This window comes from Arvicanthis niloticus, chromosome 22 (genome assembly GCF_011762505.2).
Source record: "Arvicanthis niloticus isolate mArvNil1 chromosome 22, mArvNil1.pat.X, whole genome shotgun sequence".
Lineage (NCBI taxonomy): Eukaryota > Metazoa > Chordata > Mammalia > Rodentia > Muridae > Arvicanthis > Arvicanthis niloticus.
The window spans coordinates 11,469,574-11,488,488 of record NC_133429.1 but is presented as its reverse complement, the minus strand read 5'-3'; the positions used below and the strand labels follow the sequence as shown (position 1 = coordinate 11,488,488).

Genomic DNA, 18,915 nt, shown 5'->3' with positions numbered 1-18,915 from the left:
AACCTTCAAATGAATAAGCACAGGCAAACACATCTGCATATGTATATATTGCTTACACATAAACACACAGATGTATGCATATATTACCCATGCACATAGACCCCAAATAAATAAGTAAATAAGTGAATGTAAAAGAAAGAATAACTTGGGGTGTCTCAAAATGTGGCTCTCTGAGCATCTTGCCCAGTAACTGTAATTGGGAAGAGATAGAAGAGTAGCCAGGTTTATTGTTGATACTATAACTGGTCTTAGCAATACACTTGAAGAAGCACCATATAAATCCCTAAGAATTAACTACTTTAATGATCAATTTTGTAATCATGTAAAAATGTTAAATCACAGCATTAAAGACCCTGACATCTCCTCTTTGCATCTCATATGTTACATGTATTCATGTATGTAGAGGAATTTTAGTCCAGTACTATGGCTGCTCTGGCAAGGGATCACATCCAAAAATACGATCAAGCCAGAATGCATACACACCCTGGATTACACTATGATCTGGCTGGAATACAGACACACCCTGAGTACCTTTAATTTCTAACTATAAAGGTAAGGTTAGTCTGTAGAAGGAAGCAGCCATGTTTGAATGTGACATCTAATTGAGGGGCAGACAAAATGATGAATCAGAGAGATATTTGGCAGAATGAGTCAGAGATAGGATAGGCCCAACTCACACGAGAATAACAGAGGAAAGAGAGGCAACTTAAGAGCAGCAAGAGAGAGCAAAGGGGTGTGTGTATGTGTGGCAGTTTCACCAGGACAGTTTTACAGGCACAGGTCACAGAGAGAACAAGCTAGACACAGGTGAAGACAGAAGGAGCCAGAAACTTAGAACATATTGCCAAAGTTAATTTAAGACCAGACAGAGTAATTCATTCAGAAGCCAAGAGAAGCCAATTTAGTCAGTCAGCTTGGAAGATTAGATTGTATAGAGGTTAGAAGCTTCCAGGCCTAGGACCAGAAATAGTTAATCAAAGAAGGAAATGTTCTGGACTCAGCCCAAGCCATGCATTCACACAGGTTGAGTATGGCTTTCTCATCTGGAGAAATAAAAGCAATATATACACTCATAAGATTCATAACCAACAAAGATCAGGATCTGTTGACCCTCCACAACTGACTTCAATTATCACAATGATTCATGCAGTGGACTGGGCTCTCGAGCATCTTATTTGTGTCACAAAATTTTCCAGCTAATAGATTTCTAAAGCAGTAAGAGAAATATTTCATTCATTTGAAACTTTAAATTTTGTGATACTAATATTATTTATATTTTTCTCCAACATAGATAAAACTCTCACTTCTCTAATGAATTTACTATTTTAAAATGTATCCAACTAGTTTCCCAGAGTTTCACAAATATCTACTGTGTCTTTGGCTAATGTCTGCTGAATCACAAGTATCCAAATATCTCTCAAACATATTTGAAAAATACCATAAAAATGGCGTCAGAAGTTGTGGGATCAGGTGGGCAGGCCTATATCTCCCAACACTTTGCAGCACATATAATAAAGCACACAGAATGTTTTATATAATGCTCTAAAACTTTATTGCTTATAACTATCTTAATAGGGTCTTAGATCCGAGGAGATTTACATAAGCAGGATAACAAAGCAGTTCTCAGAGCCATAATGAGGGAATGTAGAAACTAAGCTTTGTAGATTACAATCTGTACTGAGCAGAATGATTCACTCCTGATGACAGCCTTACATTTTACACTCAGCCGTATGTATTCTGTCAGAGCTTACCTGAGAGGTTAAAAATGAACAGACGAAGCCCAAAGGATATGAACCCTAAATCTGATGAATGTTGATGAGAGCTGAGAAATTACATTTTAAACCAAATTGAAGGTATGAGATAACTAAATCAAATGTGACTCTGAAAGATCTACCACTGGAGGATTTTAATATACTTTCATTCCAGAGAATTTTGATTTATTTGGTGATACTCCACTGTGTTAGCAAAAATAATAAAAGCTGACATTTCAAATAAAACTTTTTTTTTTTTCTTCAAGGGAAAGAAGCAGTTACTACAGTTTTATCAGCAGATTTTTGGCTGGCCTCCTGAGTTCTGCCCATGCTGTCATTTTCTGTTCATGACTTTATTTTCTGGAGGGCACTGCAAAGGATTCCAACCTCACCTACAAAGAAGAACAGCAAAATAGTGGGCCACTCATTAATAAATGCAAAGCCCGATAGGACTCTGAGATGTATCAACCTAGACTTCACGATGCTTACAGCTTAGTTGTGGAGATTACAGTAGCCCAGTTCTGGTGTGTGTAATGAGACCTGGGATGGCCTGAATAATTTTCTCCCTCCTTTCACAAGCTGTTTCCTGGAGCTTGGGGGGGGGAGGGGGCGGTGAGGGGGGTTCTAAGCAACAAGTTTCCAAACAAATGCCTAGCTCTTTTTGACAGACCTATCCATAAAAACTTCAAGATGCTAAATCGTTAAACCTAAAGGAGTGGAGTTTGTTTTAAGTGGGATTTACTTAAGTCTCCCATGTTAGAATCATCTGAAGTCCCAAGCGTCTGCACAAATTTAGCAAATTTATTTGGGGACTATAACTTAGAGTTATGGCTTTTTTTTTTTCAATTCTTGTGGTGATTTTGATAGGAATGTCCCCCGTAGGCTCAAATATTTGGATGTGTGGTCACTGGGGAGTAGAGCTACTCAAGAAAGATTAAGAGGTGTGGCCTTGTTGGAGTGGATGCTGCCTTGTTGGGGGAAGGGTATGACTGGAGGTGGGCTTTGGGGTTTCAGAAGCTCAAGCCAGGGCCTGTGGCTCTTTCTCTTCCTGCCGCCTGCCTATTCAGATATAAAACTCTCAGCTCCCTCTCCAGCACCATGTCTGCTTGCCTGCCACCATGCTTCCTGCCATACTGATAATGGACCAAGCCTCTGTGCTGTGAGCAGATCTCAATTAAATGGCTTCCTTTATAAGAGTTGCCATTGTTCTCCAAGTAGGTCTGATATACACTAAACTGTACACAGAAAACATAGGCTATATTGTTAGACACTTAGACCCAGCTGAGAGAGAGAGAGAGAGAGAGAGAGAGAGACAGAGAGAGAGAGAGAGAGAGAGAGAGAGAGAGAGAGAGAGGCTAGACATATGAGATAAACTGGCTTTGGACATAGGCATGGAAGAGGACTATCTTAAACAGAAAGGATGACGGCAAAAGCTAGGAGAGAGCATAGTGACCAGAAGCTGATTCATGCTGCTAGAGGGTTATTTCAATGGCTCTAGAGAATTAGGCTTAGAGATGGAATGGGATGTCAGATCAGAGGTCAAAGGAAAGGGACATGTGAGTCAGTTTGCATAGTTCTTCCCCCTGCCCCCGCCAATGGCATATGTGGAGATGTTTTCACCTTAACTCAACACTTAAGAGGTTTATTTTTGTCCCTATAGGAAATGTAAGGAGACACAGCCTCTATTTATGGAAGAGAAGGTAGTCCCCACAGGTGTGAGCTACTTACTATTAATGGAGTCAGCTAAAATCTTCAACTGCTGAGTATTGTCTAGGACTTCAACCCTTTGAGTGTAGGGGTCATAGCGAACCGAGAAGGGCCGAGGGATTGTGGCAGCAAAAGTCCTGAAACCAAACCAAGGCCCTCAGATGAAAGACACCATTTAGAGATAGGTTGTCCTGAAGGAGTTCCAAGTGGCTTTTACCTTCCTGTGAGCCCTCAAGGTTCCCAGAACAGAGGCTCAGATGCTGGCCTGAGATGTAAAACACAGTTGAATGAGGTCCTATGAGGAAGCCTTTGTTTGTGTGGATGTGAAAAGGCACAAAATACAATGAAACCACAAACACTTGTTGTGTAAGATAAAAGAGTAAATGAAACTTGTGCAAAGAATACTATTTTTTTAAAAAAAAAAATCTAAGGTACTTGATCATCAATGCAAACAGAAACATATCCCTGGACAATTGAATAAAACGTAGTGGCAAGGAGTGTAGCATGGATTAGGTGTCTGAGATGAACTGAGGATCACAGTAAACTCTAATAACCCTTTGAAAGTACCATTCTTATGTTACCATTTACAAAAGCCCTAAGAATTAAGTAATGCCACTAACCCTGGCAGCCTGCTTTTTATCTGGGTGCTTTCTTGTGTTCCCCATGCATGACTTCTGTGGGTACCTCCCAAGAGGATCTTTATGAGTGTCATTAATATAATTAACAAGACACTTCAAAGACACCTCAGATATTATCCCTATCATGAAAGTAAATGCTACCATATTAAAAGTGACATGGTTAAAAAATTATTGGGACAGATAGCAGGTTGCTCCAGGTTTGGCAAGAGCAGCATCCTAAGTCCCCAAGTTAGGCTTTCTGTGTTCCTTCCTCCTCAGTAATAGCCCTCATGGTCATAGACAATGATTCTTCACCCCAGTTCTTCATTTCCTTATTCTTCTGTAAGAAGAGGGTAGTAACAATCTTAAGCTCAGAAGGGCATGACAAGTGTTGGCACACCACAGAGTAAGCTGTGGTTAATTGTTGCCTTTTATTAGTGGCTGGGGACTTATAGATTTGTTACATCTACCTCCCCATCTCCCCACTCTCTGAAAGAAGCTTTCAAGATGGACTCTTCTAAAGACAAGTCAAGCAAGTGATCAGTCCACAACAGCAGGAGAAATATTGTCAGCACGCAGCCTGTCAGACCTTTAAAGTCTCAGCTGTGCCACCAGTGCCAGGATCCAGGGAGAATACCCATTTCGTTCCATTCTGCTGAGGGGCTGCTCACAGAGACAAAAAGGAAAGCTACATTCAATTAATAGTTGCTGTGCATGAAAGAGAAACAGTCTTCTCCAAGGACAAGTCCCCTGACAGTCGATCCAATCCCAAATAGCCCCAAACACATGTATACATAAGAACACTAAATGGACTCATCAGGTTTCATTGAAGTTCAGATAGTGGAGTCTTGGGGATAGGATGAAAGAGAAACTCCAGAATAGAAAGATATTTAACCATGTTTTAACTTTAGTGTCCTTCTGCTTATAAAGATAAAATAATATGCCACATTATACCCACAACAGCCCCTAATCAGCTTGAATTTATTATGTCATTTCTGTCATTTTCTCTTATGTTATTTCATTATATTTGGTTCATCATGGCTTTAGACTATCCAATTTATATGTCACACAATCTATATCTGTAGTAGATAGCATGTTCTATGTGCGTGTATGTAATATGATATGTATGTGATTTCACGCAATGTTGAAATCACAAAATAGCCCACTTTGCAGAAATAGCTCCCTTGTTTTTAGGCATGATTGTATTTGGTTGGACAAAGATGAGTTTGGGTGAAGATACAAAGGGGTGATGAAGTGAGCTCTGCTGGTATCTGGGAGAATAAAGAGGAGAAGGTATTTTCCAAGACTTGAAGACATCTGGCTGGTTTGGTATGGAGGACTTTTGTAGCTGCTCTGCACACGGGGAGGACTTTGTGTCTGTGTTGAACAGGTAACAGGGTTTTCTGAATTTGGGAGGGAAATGAGGTCAATAGGTCCAACTTCCCAACAAAATGGAATAGGACGAGTATGGAGAGCAGAGATGCGGGGTCTGTCTGCTGTGCACAGTTGCTGTGGACATTGGAGTCCAGGTAGCATTGCTAGCCTTATCCAGGAGACCCAGACAGCCAGTGACCCTCCTTGGTAACCTCACCTCACTTTCTCCTTGGCATCACTGAAGCTCTCCGCCACATAGTACAGGGGCTGGAACTCTGTGACTGTATACTCCTGGCAGGCTGTCTTCTCTAGCTCCAGGGGCAGGAGCTTTGGCTTGTCTGATAAACAGTACTGGAGTGAAAAGTTTCCAGTTAAATCCATGTTCCCTCATACATTCCATCTCCCCATTTTCCTACCTCAGTACAAATTCACTAAACTGAGAAATTTAGCACAGACTAGATTGAATGCTTTGTGGCCCCTCTAAAACCCACAGTTAACTAGAAGATAATAATTCATTTTCAAACCCTTTCTAATAAGAAGTTCAATAGACATTGTGAGAACTGACCATACCTACAAACTTGTCGTCCTAAGTCAGCTTTGGGCTCAGAAGGCTTCTTCTCCACCCAGTCATGTAGATTCATACTTGAATTTCTATCTCTAACAACACAGATGTGGTCAAACCATAGCTGCTAAGGTACCAATGGCCTGTGCAAATGCACCCACAAATATCTACTAATGGCATTTTGGCAAAACCATGAGGCTGAGAGTGATCCTCCATACCCCCTGTGCTTGGTTTCTATTAGACTCATACCTGTAATTCTCCAAAGGATGACAGGAGCCCAGCACCATATGCCTTTATGGAATCTCCTTCCTTGCAAAGCCCAAACTCCACAGTAAACCAGTAAATCTGAGACAGAAAGCAAGCAAAAGGCACTTGTCAGGAATGAGCAAGGCATGCAGATACCCAAAGCACCAAGACAGATCTGGTTGGTAGGAGTCTTGCACATACATTCTCTGAACCAGTGTGACCTAGCATCACTTCAGTGTCCCGTGTCCTATTCTATCCAGTTATCTGTTGAGTCGGTGGTGGATGGGTCATGGTGTGATGTTAGATATGTTAAAGTGTACTAAGTTAGAGAGAAGAGTGAAGGAGCTGAAAGGGTTTGCAACCCAGTGGGGAGAGCAACAATACCAACCAACCAGAGCTTCCAGGGTCTAAGCCACCAGCCTGGGAGCACATAGGCAGGGACCATGGCTCTAGCTCTATATGTAGGGGAGGATGGCCTTGTCAAGTGGGAGAGAAAGTTCTTGGTCCCATGAAGGCTAGATGCCCCAGTGTGGGAGAATTTGAGGGCTGGGAAGTGGGAGTGGGTCGGTGGGTGGATGGGGGCACATCCTCATAGAGGCAGGAGGAGAGAGGATGGGGAAAAAAGTGTACTGAGATCCTATCAAAACATCCCCAACAAGTTCCTCTCTGTGTGACAGAAACTTCTCTATGCCCTTTGCTTTTCTGTGTCACAAACCTGAAAAATTAATCTTTATGTTGCTCTTAGATTATTAGGGTTCATCTGGTAATTGTATCAGGCAAAGAAGTGGACGGTTAAGGGATTGGATAGCGAGAGTCAAAGAGGAGCAAACTTTATCTGCTATGTAAAAACATGGGGGAGGGTGCTGCTGAAGTCAACCTCGACATGTGTGTTCCCAGATAACCACACCCTCTTCCTTCAGCACCCTCTGTTCCAACACGTCTTTGATATCTGGTCTGTTAACAGTCTGGGAGTTCTGGAGCCCAAAGAAGACCAGGGCTCAATTAGATGCGGGAGATGGTTGCCATCTTGGCGAATTAGAGGTGAGTTAACAGTTAAGTCTGTTTGTTAGACTAAGAAACGTTAAGTCTAAGAAGGTCATCAGAGCCCAATCAATATGACTTCATCATACACAGCAAGTCTTTAGTCCAGGAAGTTAAGGCAACATATGTAACAGTGACACACAAAATTGAAGGCACAGAGGAGACATGGTTCTGTTCCAAGTCCAGTGTAGCAATATGGTGGGTCTTTTGTTATCACTGAGGGACAGGATGAGGTTCTCTGAATTTTAAGATTTCACTTTCTATAAATAATTAATTATATTTACTTTTTCTCAACCCCTTTGAAAACTTCTCCTCTAAGATATCTAAAATATAAAATCTCACATTCACACAAATTTAACTCTTTAGAACCTCATGAAATACTTTTGAGATGGACAGTAAACTTTAATGCACATTTTTAGAGATAAACAACCAAAAGCCACTTACCCTGAATCTCAAAGTAGATGCTCAGTAACCAAGACCTAGAATTTTCTAGCCTTTCTGAGGAAGTGAAAATATAAACTTCTAACTGGACATATCTCAATGCTATCTCTATATTATATCCATGGTAGTTTTTAATTTAATATGAAGTTTTTTTTTTAATCTTCCAGGCTGGGCATATGATAAACAACATGGCTGTATACCTGGAGAGGAATATACTGAAACTGGAAAATGTAAGGACAGAATTTGCCAATGGTGTAGATCTGGCGTTTCCATAACTCCCATAAGTGCATGGCCGCTTATTCTTTTGTAAGTAGGAAATGTTTGACAAGAATGGGGAGTCCAGCCTTATTTTTACCATCTGTCTGAGAACAACCCTAAGGTTGGTTCTAGTGCAGAGGTATAGAGGTAACTACTCTCCAAGCAAAACTATAAATACAACCAGTGCCTGACAAACTTTGGGCCAAAGAATTTCCAGGGCTGTAATTATAGCTGGATGGTGTTTCCAAAAAGGTTCTATTAATAAGTATGTGGGAATATCCACATGCAAGCTGATGTAAAACTCAGCCCATTAAAGAAAAGCCAAAATGTGACATTTCATTCATGTGAATGTCCCTTGCCACATTCCTACTATTATTTCAAATGGCCCAGCTGCCAGGGAGAGAATAAGTCTTTAAAGATCTGAAGACCATAGCCTATAAACATACCCATAATCCTGCTCCCCATGGACAAAAAAGACTTACTGTGGCCAGTTTCTCAATGTACTCATCAGGTGCCCCCAGAGATGCAAGTCCAATTTCCTGTGTGTGGAGAAACAGAGTCACTGACATGAACAATATTAAAACTTTACCCTCAGTGCCAACTTGGCACACAATTGTGTCAGGGTAATGCATGACTGAGTACCTTCTGAAGGGTCCAGATAGACCCTAAGTATTCTTGGACATCTGTCCCAGCCAGGCAGAGGTACAGACCTCAAGAGCAGAGAAAAACTGTGTCACCAATACTTAGTTCCTTTGTTCTTTACAGAAAGGAATAATAAGGTAGCCTATCCAAGGTCACACAGTTAACATCTAACATGTCATCTCTTGACAGCAGCCCAGTGAGTCTCTCTCTCTTTCTCTCTCTTTCTCTCTCTCTCTCTCTCTCTCTCTCTCTCTCTCTCTCTCTCTCTCTCTCACACACACACACACACACACAGCATGAGACAGAAATTTCTGGGATATGAAATGAATCTTAATTGGGTATCTTGAAATTACCGTAGAAAGACTACAGAGAAGTGATTATATTGTTCCAGAAATACATATTGCAAGAGTGCCTTTTATTCACCTGACTCAATTGTCATCTCTGAGGCTTTACTGCCTCTCTGTGCTAACCTAGGCCTGATCTTGAAAGCTTCTAGCCTCCAATACAATCTTATGTAGGTCTGCATCCTCTGAGACTTGCAGCTGAATAAGGTCACCCTTTCTTTCTTTTTTTTTTTTCCTGATCTCTTGCTGGTTGGTTCAACGCAGCTGTTCTGGCTCTAACTCTTCTCCAGGCTGACTGATTCAATCTGGCTTCTCTCTCACCCTCTCCTGAATTGCTCTGCTTGTCCTCAAACTAATTCTAGTAATATGTTCTACTCATCTGGCTCCTTCTCATTCTCTGACTCCTTATGTCTTCCTATGTCTAGCTTTTTCTCTCTTCAACTTGTCATTGTACAACTGTCCCAGTAAAACTGCCTTCTCCCATTCTCCCTCTCTGCACTGCTCTTTTAAGTACTTCCCCCTTTCCTTTCTCTTCTCACGAGAGTTGGGCATATCATATTCTGTCAACTCTTTCTCTGATTCATGATTTTGCCTGCTACTTAGTTAAATACCACTTTCAAACATGGGTGCTTCCTTCTACAAACTAACTTTACCTTTGTTGTTCGGGATTAAAGGTGTGTACTTAGAGCATGTCTGTACCCAGCCAGAGGAACTAAAGCTGTGTGCTAAAGCAGAGCCATACCACAACAAGAAACAGGTTTTTCCAGTAAGCAACACAATCTCGATGTTCACTGTGTGATCAAATATCCTGCAACAACATAGCTGAAGCATATAAAGTGCCATTGATCATTAATTACAACCTCAACTACAAAACTGTCTCTTCAATAGCTCCCCTTATTTCCTTCTGTGTGTGTCTTTCCAAACATATACATTCATCCACTCCAAAAGTGTGCATTAACTGCTTCCTATGTGTCAGGACATATACAAAATTAGAAAATAGCCTTGACCTTGTGGCTTATAGTAAAAATACCCTATTGTTAATATGTTTTTAGGTATGTAAAAGTTTGTCAAGGTCTTGGGAAAAAAGAAACACAAGGAGAAAGAGACAAAAAGGAATGAGAGTTTCAAGTAATCTTGGGAAGGCTTCGTTATTAATTTGTGATTCTTGGGAAGCATCACCAAGAAGGTAGTACTTGGGGAAATACTTGAATGCTATTGGTTTTACTGATGATGGAAGGAGGGTTGTTGGTTCAACTCAGCTGTTCTAGCTCAAACTCCTCTTCAAGCTGACTGATCCAATCTGGCTTCTCTCTCAGCCTCTCCTGAATTGCTCTGCTTCACCTCAAACTAACCCTACCAATCTGTTCTAATCATCTGGTCCAAGACCCAGACCAAACAGCAAGCATACAATCAGTGAGAAACATCTCTAAGCAAGGGAAATGTGGGCTACTTCAAGGAGCGAGCAGGGCAAGTGAGCATATTGGTAGGTAACTCGGAAAATTCTAAATGCAACTGTGTGGAGTTTTTTAAAAAGATATTTTAGGACTTGGGTCTTTCTTTTCAGTGAAACAAAAAACTATTCCAGGATTTTAATAACTTTTATTAGTTTTCTTCTTTGGTAATTTCATGCATGTATATAAATTTTTCTGTTATGGACAAGATCTAGTGTATGTCATCAAAGACTGCTTTAGATACTTTGTAAGAATAGACTGTAGGGGTCAAGGGCAGGATGGCAACAAGGAAGCTACAGAAAATCAATAATGAGTGATAGCAGCTGAGATCATATAAGTGTAGTGGGTATGATGAGAAACAATCAGATTTTATACAGTTTGAAGATCAAACACATAAAATTTTCAGAAATACTCGGTCGTTTCAGAGAAAGGAGTCAATAATAGCCCCCAGATGTGTTTTCAGTTTGAATGAGTCAAAGAATGGAGTTACCGTGGACACCTACAAAGACACCTAAGGGTAGAGAAGTTTTGAAGAAGACTGAAAATTCAGCTTTAGACAGGAATGTAGAAATGTATAATCAGTATCGAAGTGGAGGTGCTGACTTGATGGTTCTTATATAAGCCTGAAATTAGCATTGAAAACAAGACATGAATGTTCATTATTATATTATAGATGCTATTCAAAGCCATGAGGTTGGCTAACCAAAGTAATGTGTCTGAACAGAAAGAAAGAGTAAGGATTTTGTCTACAGTGACACAAGAGGCTACCTACTCTATGTCACTGTATATCTCTCTGGGTCCCACCTGGAGTTTGGCCTACACTATCCATATAAAAAGTACTGTCTGATTTAAAATAAACTAAATTCACATATCCTCTAGTCTGGTTCTACTACCTCATCTCTCCTCCATGTCTACTCTACCCACCATATTAGATAGGTCAGTCCCAAGTTTAACAGAATCCATTGATCAAACTGAGGTCAAATCCCTCACCTTTTCTCTTGACATAATTTCCAAAGATATGGTCTTATGTATTTCAAGCTAGCCTAAAAATGACTACATCCTATACTTCCCTACTCTGGTTTAAAAAAAAAAAAAAAAAACTGCCTTTAAATCAAAAGAAAAGATTCTCATAAAACAACTCTTTGCCCTGGGACCATCTATGTCAAAGTTGAGAGTGTGTCGAACAGAGATCCAACAATGTCTGTTGACATTAATTGTCCACGCCTCCTCAGGGTTATCCAAAATGCAAATGATTTAAGCAAGACTTCCAACTGCCCTCCAGCTAGACAGAATATCTCTGGAGTCAAATATTCAAGATTTCTATTCTCCAAGGAGAAAGCATCTAATTCTCCTGTCACAGTAACAAGTCCCTGTTTTCAAACTGTCTTGAGCAATCAACACAATCTTGGCAGCTCTAACTACACTATTGGCAATAACACTTCCACAGTTAAAGTTCAACCAGACACTCCCATGTCTCTAGTCCAATGGTTTCTGGGCTCCATATTTCCCAAAACGTCACATGGAAGTAACAGGTGCTTTTGTTTGGTGAACATACATCTAAGAAGTCAAGGAATCGATTGAACTTTTTATTTGGTTTGTTTCAAATATCAAGGGGCAGCTTTATCGTCCCATGGCAGAAGTAACTTCTTACAGCTAATGGGAAATGCTTGTAAATTGTCACGCAAGGTCATTACTTTGAAATTCCTACTTAGAGTAATGTTTATTCATGAGTCATCCTTGGATCATAGTTTTTTCTAGTGAGAAAGAAGACTAATAAAGAAGGCATGTCACTGATCCAAATATGTGGAAACTGAGGCACAGGACAGCCTCACAGCTTGTCCTAGTTCACACAGCTACAGGCCATCAGTGTTCTGGACTGGGACTATGAGTACCTTGGAGACATCACTTACTCTTCCATGATCCCAGCTACCCATCTGTGTTTTCAAATATTTTATAGCCTTTTTATCATCCATATGGCTGTGTGGGTATGCTCACACAAGTGCAGATGCTTGTAGAGGCCACAGTCATCAGATCCAATGTAGCTAGAGATGCAGATGGCTATTAATTACCTGATGTGAGTGCTTAGACAAAAACTGGTCCTATGCAAGAGAAGTATACTCTTCTAACTACTGAGTCATCTCCCTAGACCCACCCCACACTCCCCATCCCACAAAACCATGTTTTAGACTCCTTCTTAATGATGAGAGAGAACTAGCATAATTTTCAACTCATCAGAAAACAGTTGTGAGCTTTCTCACTACTGTGAAAAATTAATCGAAGCCATGGTGCTGTTTTGACAGTGGGACATCTGGCTCTTTCTTTTATCTTTCTTTCTTTGTTTCCTTCTTCCTTTAGTCAAGTATACATAAGATCATTGACATTGGATTCTTGGTAAATGTCATCTCAGGGAGTTCAAGTATACGTGCACATGACTACCTGACAAGATGCAAAGTGCCACGTCTCTAAAAAGCATACTGGATGGAAAGTAGGAGATGTCTGTATAGAGATCAGAGATGCTTTCATCAGTGAGTAGGCTCTTAGTGTGCACCTGTGATGATCATTAAGATCAGCAAATTGACCAGAGGCATGTCAAAGGATGAGCAATCACCAAAAACCCTAGGCTGCAGTTCTTAGAATCAGTGTTCAACCTGGTCCACTGAACCACACACCCACCTCCCTACCATTTTTCTCAGGTAGGATCAGGATCATGTAATTGTATATAGTTTCTGCTCTAACAGAGCATGTGACATCCTCTTCGTGAGAGAGTAATTTATTCCAGCAATGCAATCCCAACCCAATGACTAAGTCTTTCTTCCTTACCTGAGAAAACTGGGCAAAGCAGCGATCTGAAAACAAAGGCACGTGTCCCAAGAGTTCATGGCAGATATCACTAAAACACAGAAGGCACTGTGTTTAGAGGAAGGACAAGTTAAACCAAGCTAAACTCAGAAATAACTAATAGATATCTGGGGCTTTGGTCTCAAGAATAAGCACTAGGCAGAGCAAATAATCCCTTGAAAGAAAGGGATGAAAAAAAGGAAGAAAAGAGAGGCAGAGTCTGCATGAGTCCTGGGAGACAAGAAGGGCTGAGATGCAGAGCTGAGGATCCAGAATTCCTTTGGGTCTCTTCTCAGAAACCTGAATGAGTTGTGGTTACAGACTCCTCCCACTCCAAGTCTTCTCCCCACTAACTTACCTGGAGGAGGATAATGTGCCCAGTTTTTCCAGTAAGGACTTAAAACAAATAGTGTTGGTCTTCTCTTGGCCCATAGTGGGTCAGCAGTTGAAAAAGAAAGGTTACATTTATCTAAAACAGTGCCAGGTCCATAGCAACAGGTCCTTTCTAATTAGGAGCCATTGACGTCATGAGGAGGGAGAAATGATTAGGGGATTTATACTGATCTCATTGGATCAATTTTTATGTGACTAATGAGATGGCTAAAGGCCCATAGAGGAAGCACAGTGGCCACCAATTCTCTCTTAGCCAATAATCTAGGCAAAGAACTGGAATCATCCAGATGTGCATTTAGGAGATGCTGAGGTCACTTGGATACTCTTGTTCCTGTCCTATTTGGAACTTAAGAGGTCTGACTTTGGAGCTTAATGGAACCTCTTTTCCTGGTACTCAAGGAGTTCCAAATCCTTGGTTCACAGAATGTCCAAATCTGTGCGTCCAAATTTCATCTAATTGGACAGAGAAAATCCAGAGAGTATGAGTTTCTCTTAGAACTATGATTACATAAAGCAGGAAACGAATCATGGGGACAAGCCTACAATGAACATGATCAGCATTCTTACAGCAGGTGGAGCTTGTATCCTTTGTGATTGGCAGTGGTAGCTGCAGAATGATACTTACGGTTCAGGTGTGTACATGGGCTTAGATCCATGTCTAATGTACTGTGTGCAGTGGAAGACTCGGAAGGCCAGGCCACCCAAGAAGTCTCTAGATGACAGTAAGCCAGCAACAGGTCGGAGGCGGAAACCAGTACAAGCTGGAAAGCAGAAAAGAACCTAAAACTCAGGGCTTATTATAAGTGGTTCGAAGCCTGTGGGTTATGACGCCCACAGGGGTGGCACCTTAGATAACCTGCATATCGAATGAATCAAATGTTATGATTCATAATACTAGAAAAATTGCAGTTACGAAGTAGCCCCAAAGTAATTTTATACTTGGGGGTCACCACAACATGAGGAACAGTATTACAAGGTTGCAGAATTAGGAAAACTGAGAATTGTAAGCCTTATGGTAAATCCAGAGAGGCTACAAACCCCCTTGTAAAGAACCAATGCCCAAGATCATGAGCTTTGCCAAGAGAGACTTGGTTTCTTGTCTCTACCTCCTTGGCTGCTTTGGGTCAAGTAACCCCACATGGTTGAGCCTCAGTTTTCTCCCAAGCAAAATGTCTCTTGGCACTACTGAGGGATGTCGTAAGCATCAAAACAATAATGACTAGAAGTTACGTAGCAGAAACTGGTCCACTGCAAACAGCCAAGTAAATTTCTCTTCGGTTAGTGTTAATTAGGACCAAACACCTTCCCACTACTTTGCATGTTCTCTCAGTAGCAAGATGTATATGATTAACATCAGGAATAGAGCATAGTACAAATACTTCCACCTTCTCTATCATGTCACACATCCTGGGAGGAGAAATGTCCTGTCTGACTGGAGCAACGGGGAAGAGAAAATTTGCATCCAATTTCTCTTTCCTTCCTCCCTCTCCCTTTCCATTTCTCTTACTCTCTTTCTCTCCCCCTCCCCCTCCCCCTATCCTATCCACAAAACAATGTGTGCTGGTTTCTCTTAGTTTTACAGTATAGGATGCACTGAGAACTAGTAAGTGTTTCCCTAATCAAGGATTAAGGTATTGGGAAGTTTTTGAGCACACATTGATACCACACCCTCTAAATAGCGTTTCTTTAAAGCTACCATTCTCTGTTTTCTATATCTGTTTCTTGGTCTACTCTACAATGGAACTAGAGCAAAACATTGCAAAAGCCAATAGCTAACATCACATACTACCTAACATATGCCAGGCTCAGATCTAAGCATTTTGCACAAGCTTACCTTTGCAATAACTGTGAGGAAGCCATTTTACCATCCCTACTTTAAAGATGGGGAAGCTGAGGTATGGGTTAAAGCTCTCAGTCCAGGGTCACAAGCCACAGGCCACGTGGCTTCAAAGCCTATTGATTACAATTATATAACTTCCCAACTGTTAACATTGATGTTTTATTATTATTACTACTGGCCACAGCATTAAGGTTAAAGCTGCAGACCATCTTTAGGACTCTCTCTCTCTCTCTCTCTCTCTCTCTCTCTCTCTCTCTCTCTCTCTCTCTCACTCTCTCTCTCTCTCTCTCTCCTGTCACTGTATATTCACTGTTAATTACTGTTTGAACCTTTGCTTCTTGCTTTATCCTAGAAGTGGAAGAGAACTGGAAGATCATCACTGCATCCAATCTGTTCCCATTCTAACCTTCCTCCCTGCTGTGTCGTTTTCTGGTCCCTTTCCTATCTACTCATGGTTCTGGGGATAGAAAAATTCTTCCCTTCTATGGAACTGTGGTCTGTCTCCCTACCTCTCCTTAGTCAGATAGCATATAGTAGGTGTTCAATAGGAATTAGTCAACTATTTGGGTTTTGCTGAATGAGCATCAGGAAGAAAAGCATACTCTTCCCTGGAAAGGCTAGACCAAAGCTCATCACGCAGATGGCGCCCCCTGAGCATCCCACATTACCACTAACCCCCAAACTCACAGAACACTGACTTCAGACCCAGCTCTATGCTAGGTGCTCTCATAGACTACACCTATCTCAGTCTATGAAGGATGCCAATAGGGTGACTGTATGTATTAGGCAGATGACAACATCTTTACACAAACAGAAAAGGTCAAAGGCAGGATCTGTCCCGGATGCATAGACTCAGAGCGAGTGACTCTTGGCATGGGCCCACGGAGAGCATACTTTTTTCCTTGAACTGACATGGCAGCCATTTCCTGACAGCAAGCTGCATAGCAAACCCTAGACAGGGCACCTTGGGCTTGGTTAAAAAAAAAAATTCACACCTGACATCCTTGCATGGATGGAAGATTGATAATAAAGGGGAGAGGGAAGGCAGGAGGCGCTGCAGCTGAGCTCTTCCTGGGAGACTTCATCCTGCACTGCACCACCAAGTCTCACCCTCTATTTACCCCCTACCCGGTTCCCCCAGCCCCCGCCCTTCACTGTCTGCTGGGTTTTGACCATGATGTGGACTTACTCTGCAGAAACTGAGAAACGTCTTCTAGCTGGGGAATATTGTCTTCACGGAAACCACAGTACTTTTCCAGGAGTGGGAAAATGTGGTTGTGCTCGTAGCAGGCATGTGTTTTATACAAGGCCTTCAGCGTCCTGAAGACCGTTCCCCAGGTCTTCTTCTCCTCCTCCGTGTACTCCACCCGAGGGATGGGCTGCCCACTAGAATACAGGCATGGAAAAGGTGTCTCCAGCAGGGAAGGGTCAGGGCACACAATGTGGTGAGGTCAGCACAGGGAATCAGGGCCCCAGAATTTGTGAGGGACCCCAGAATTTGTGAGGTGTCGCCAGTGACCAGCATGGGCTTCCAGCATAGTTTAAAAGACAAAAGTCTCATGGAAAACACTACTGTGTTGGTTTCCACATGGAAACATGGTTGGGTTGAGGATTTGCTCTCATTTTTGCAAGTCACTTGGCCTTACTGCTCTTCTCAGAGCCTCAGCCAATGGTTCTCAACCTTCTTAAGGCTACAAACCTTTGATACAGTTCCACATGTTGTGGTGACCCCCAACCATAAAATTATTTTCATTGGTATTTCATAACTATAGATTGGCTACTGTTATGAATCATAATGTAAATATCTGATATGTGGGATATCTGATATGTGACCTTTGAGAAAAGATCATTTGATCCCAAAAGGGTCATGGCCCACAAGTTGAGAACCATTGCTTTAGACTGTTCAAGGTAGAAACTTATTTTCAGGAGCTAGGCAGGTGGCACATGTGTAGAGCAGATTGTCTGGGGCAGTATAAAGAATGGGAGCAGAGACAACTGGACAATGCATCTTCTTTACAAGCAAAGACACTCAAGTTCAGGGAAAACACTATAGCATCTTGTATTATGTTCATGAAAGTAATCAACTCTGGCTAACCTGGATTTAATAGAGAGGTGTGTGTGTGTGTGTGTGTGTGTGTGTGTGTGTGTGTGTGTGTGTGTGTTTAAAACTTGTCTGGGGAGTTTGCACCTGCTGAGTTTGATGCTTCTGATCCTGGGAAATTATAAAGCTGTTTAAATTTAGGCTAAGGTTCTACCATGTATAAATCTATATATCGTGTGTGTGTGTGTGTGTGTGTGTGTGTGTGTGTGTGTGTGTGTGTATGAAAGAGAGACAGAGAGAGACAGAGACAAAGAGATGCTGCATATCCTAAGTACAGAGATGTGTCAATTAACAAAGTTCTGGACCAAAAGTATGACACTTGTAAATATTGGGATGGGGGAAGAAAATAAGAAAGCCCATGCTAAGATATAAGATATGCTTATATGTGCCAGGTTTGTCAAAGCATCTACATGAGACCCCTGTCCCACTGTCCTGAATACCCTGGGGAGGGAATGTCAAGAACAAGTGGGTCTTAACAAGTTCCCTGGGTGACTGATGCAAGCTGCAGTTTAAGTCATTAGTCTGAAAGCTTCTAGGCTGTGTCCTAAAACAATGAAAACCAAACAAAGGCTGACCTCCTGAGCCAGGGACTGTTCCCTGGGCTGCAGGCCTGCTCCTCTCACTGGGGACACAGAGTCTGGGACAAAGTGGGACTGTTTACCTTGGAAACGTGGATCTGGTTCCAAGCTAGGCTCCTCCTGAACTTTCAGAATTGAACCTCATCCAAGGACATTAGAGCAAAGACTGTTATTTTCTACAGAAAGGTGGGCAGGGACTGGGGAGGAAAGATAGATTGTTGACCGAGAAATGAGAAGGTCCCAAGCTCAGAGGATCTTCTGGTAACCTGACAAAACAGTGTCAGGAGAATTTTTGCCAGAGACTGTACTATACTCCAGGGTTAAGTGGTGAAGGAAGAAAAGGAAAAGGCTTTGGATGTAATCTCAGGTGATTTAGTAAACTTTTATGAGCCCTTAGTCCTACACTTGACAAGTATTCTTAGTATGGAGGTTTATATACATAAAGTAATATATGTAGGTATATACCTGTATATATTACTATATGTGTGCATGTATATTCATAATTATCTTCCTATTATTGGAACTTTAGTAACCACTGCTCATTAAAATAACTAGTTCTCATTCAAAGAAAGGGATTGATGGGGCCAGCAGCATAACTCTGTGGTCAAAGGTACTTGCTACCAAGTCTGCCCAGAACCCACATGGCAGAGGAAGCTGATTCACACAAGTTGTCCTCTCACTTCTGCACATGAGTCACAGCACACACACACACACACACACACACACACACA

General features: G+C 41.6%; 1 protein-coding gene across 1 annotated transcript in view; it reads right to left on the bottom strand.

Annotated features, from left to right (window-relative positions):
- Positions 1–1,891: 1,891 nt before the first annotated feature.
- The window catches only part of Pah (phenylalanine hydroxylase), a 54,311-nt gene continuing 37,287 nt past the window's right edge, over positions 1,892–18,915 (bottom strand). The window contains exons 6-13 of the mRNA XM_076919881.1: positions 16,695–16,891; positions 14,291–14,426; positions 13,255–13,324; positions 8,480–8,536; positions 6,261–6,356; positions 5,667–5,800; positions 3,480–3,595; positions 1,892–2,143 (exon numbers count right to left, since the gene is read on the bottom strand). Of these exons, the coding sequence (XP_076775996.1) occupies positions 2,097–2,143; positions 3,480–3,595; positions 5,667–5,800; positions 6,261–6,356; positions 8,480–8,536; positions 13,255–13,324; positions 14,291–14,426; positions 16,695–16,891 (853 nt within the window). The 3' untranslated portion in view covers positions 1,892–2,096. The remainder of the gene's footprint in view (positions 2,144–3,479; positions 3,596–5,666; positions 5,801–6,260; positions 6,357–8,479; positions 8,537–13,254; positions 13,325–14,290; positions 14,427–16,694; positions 16,892–18,915) is intronic.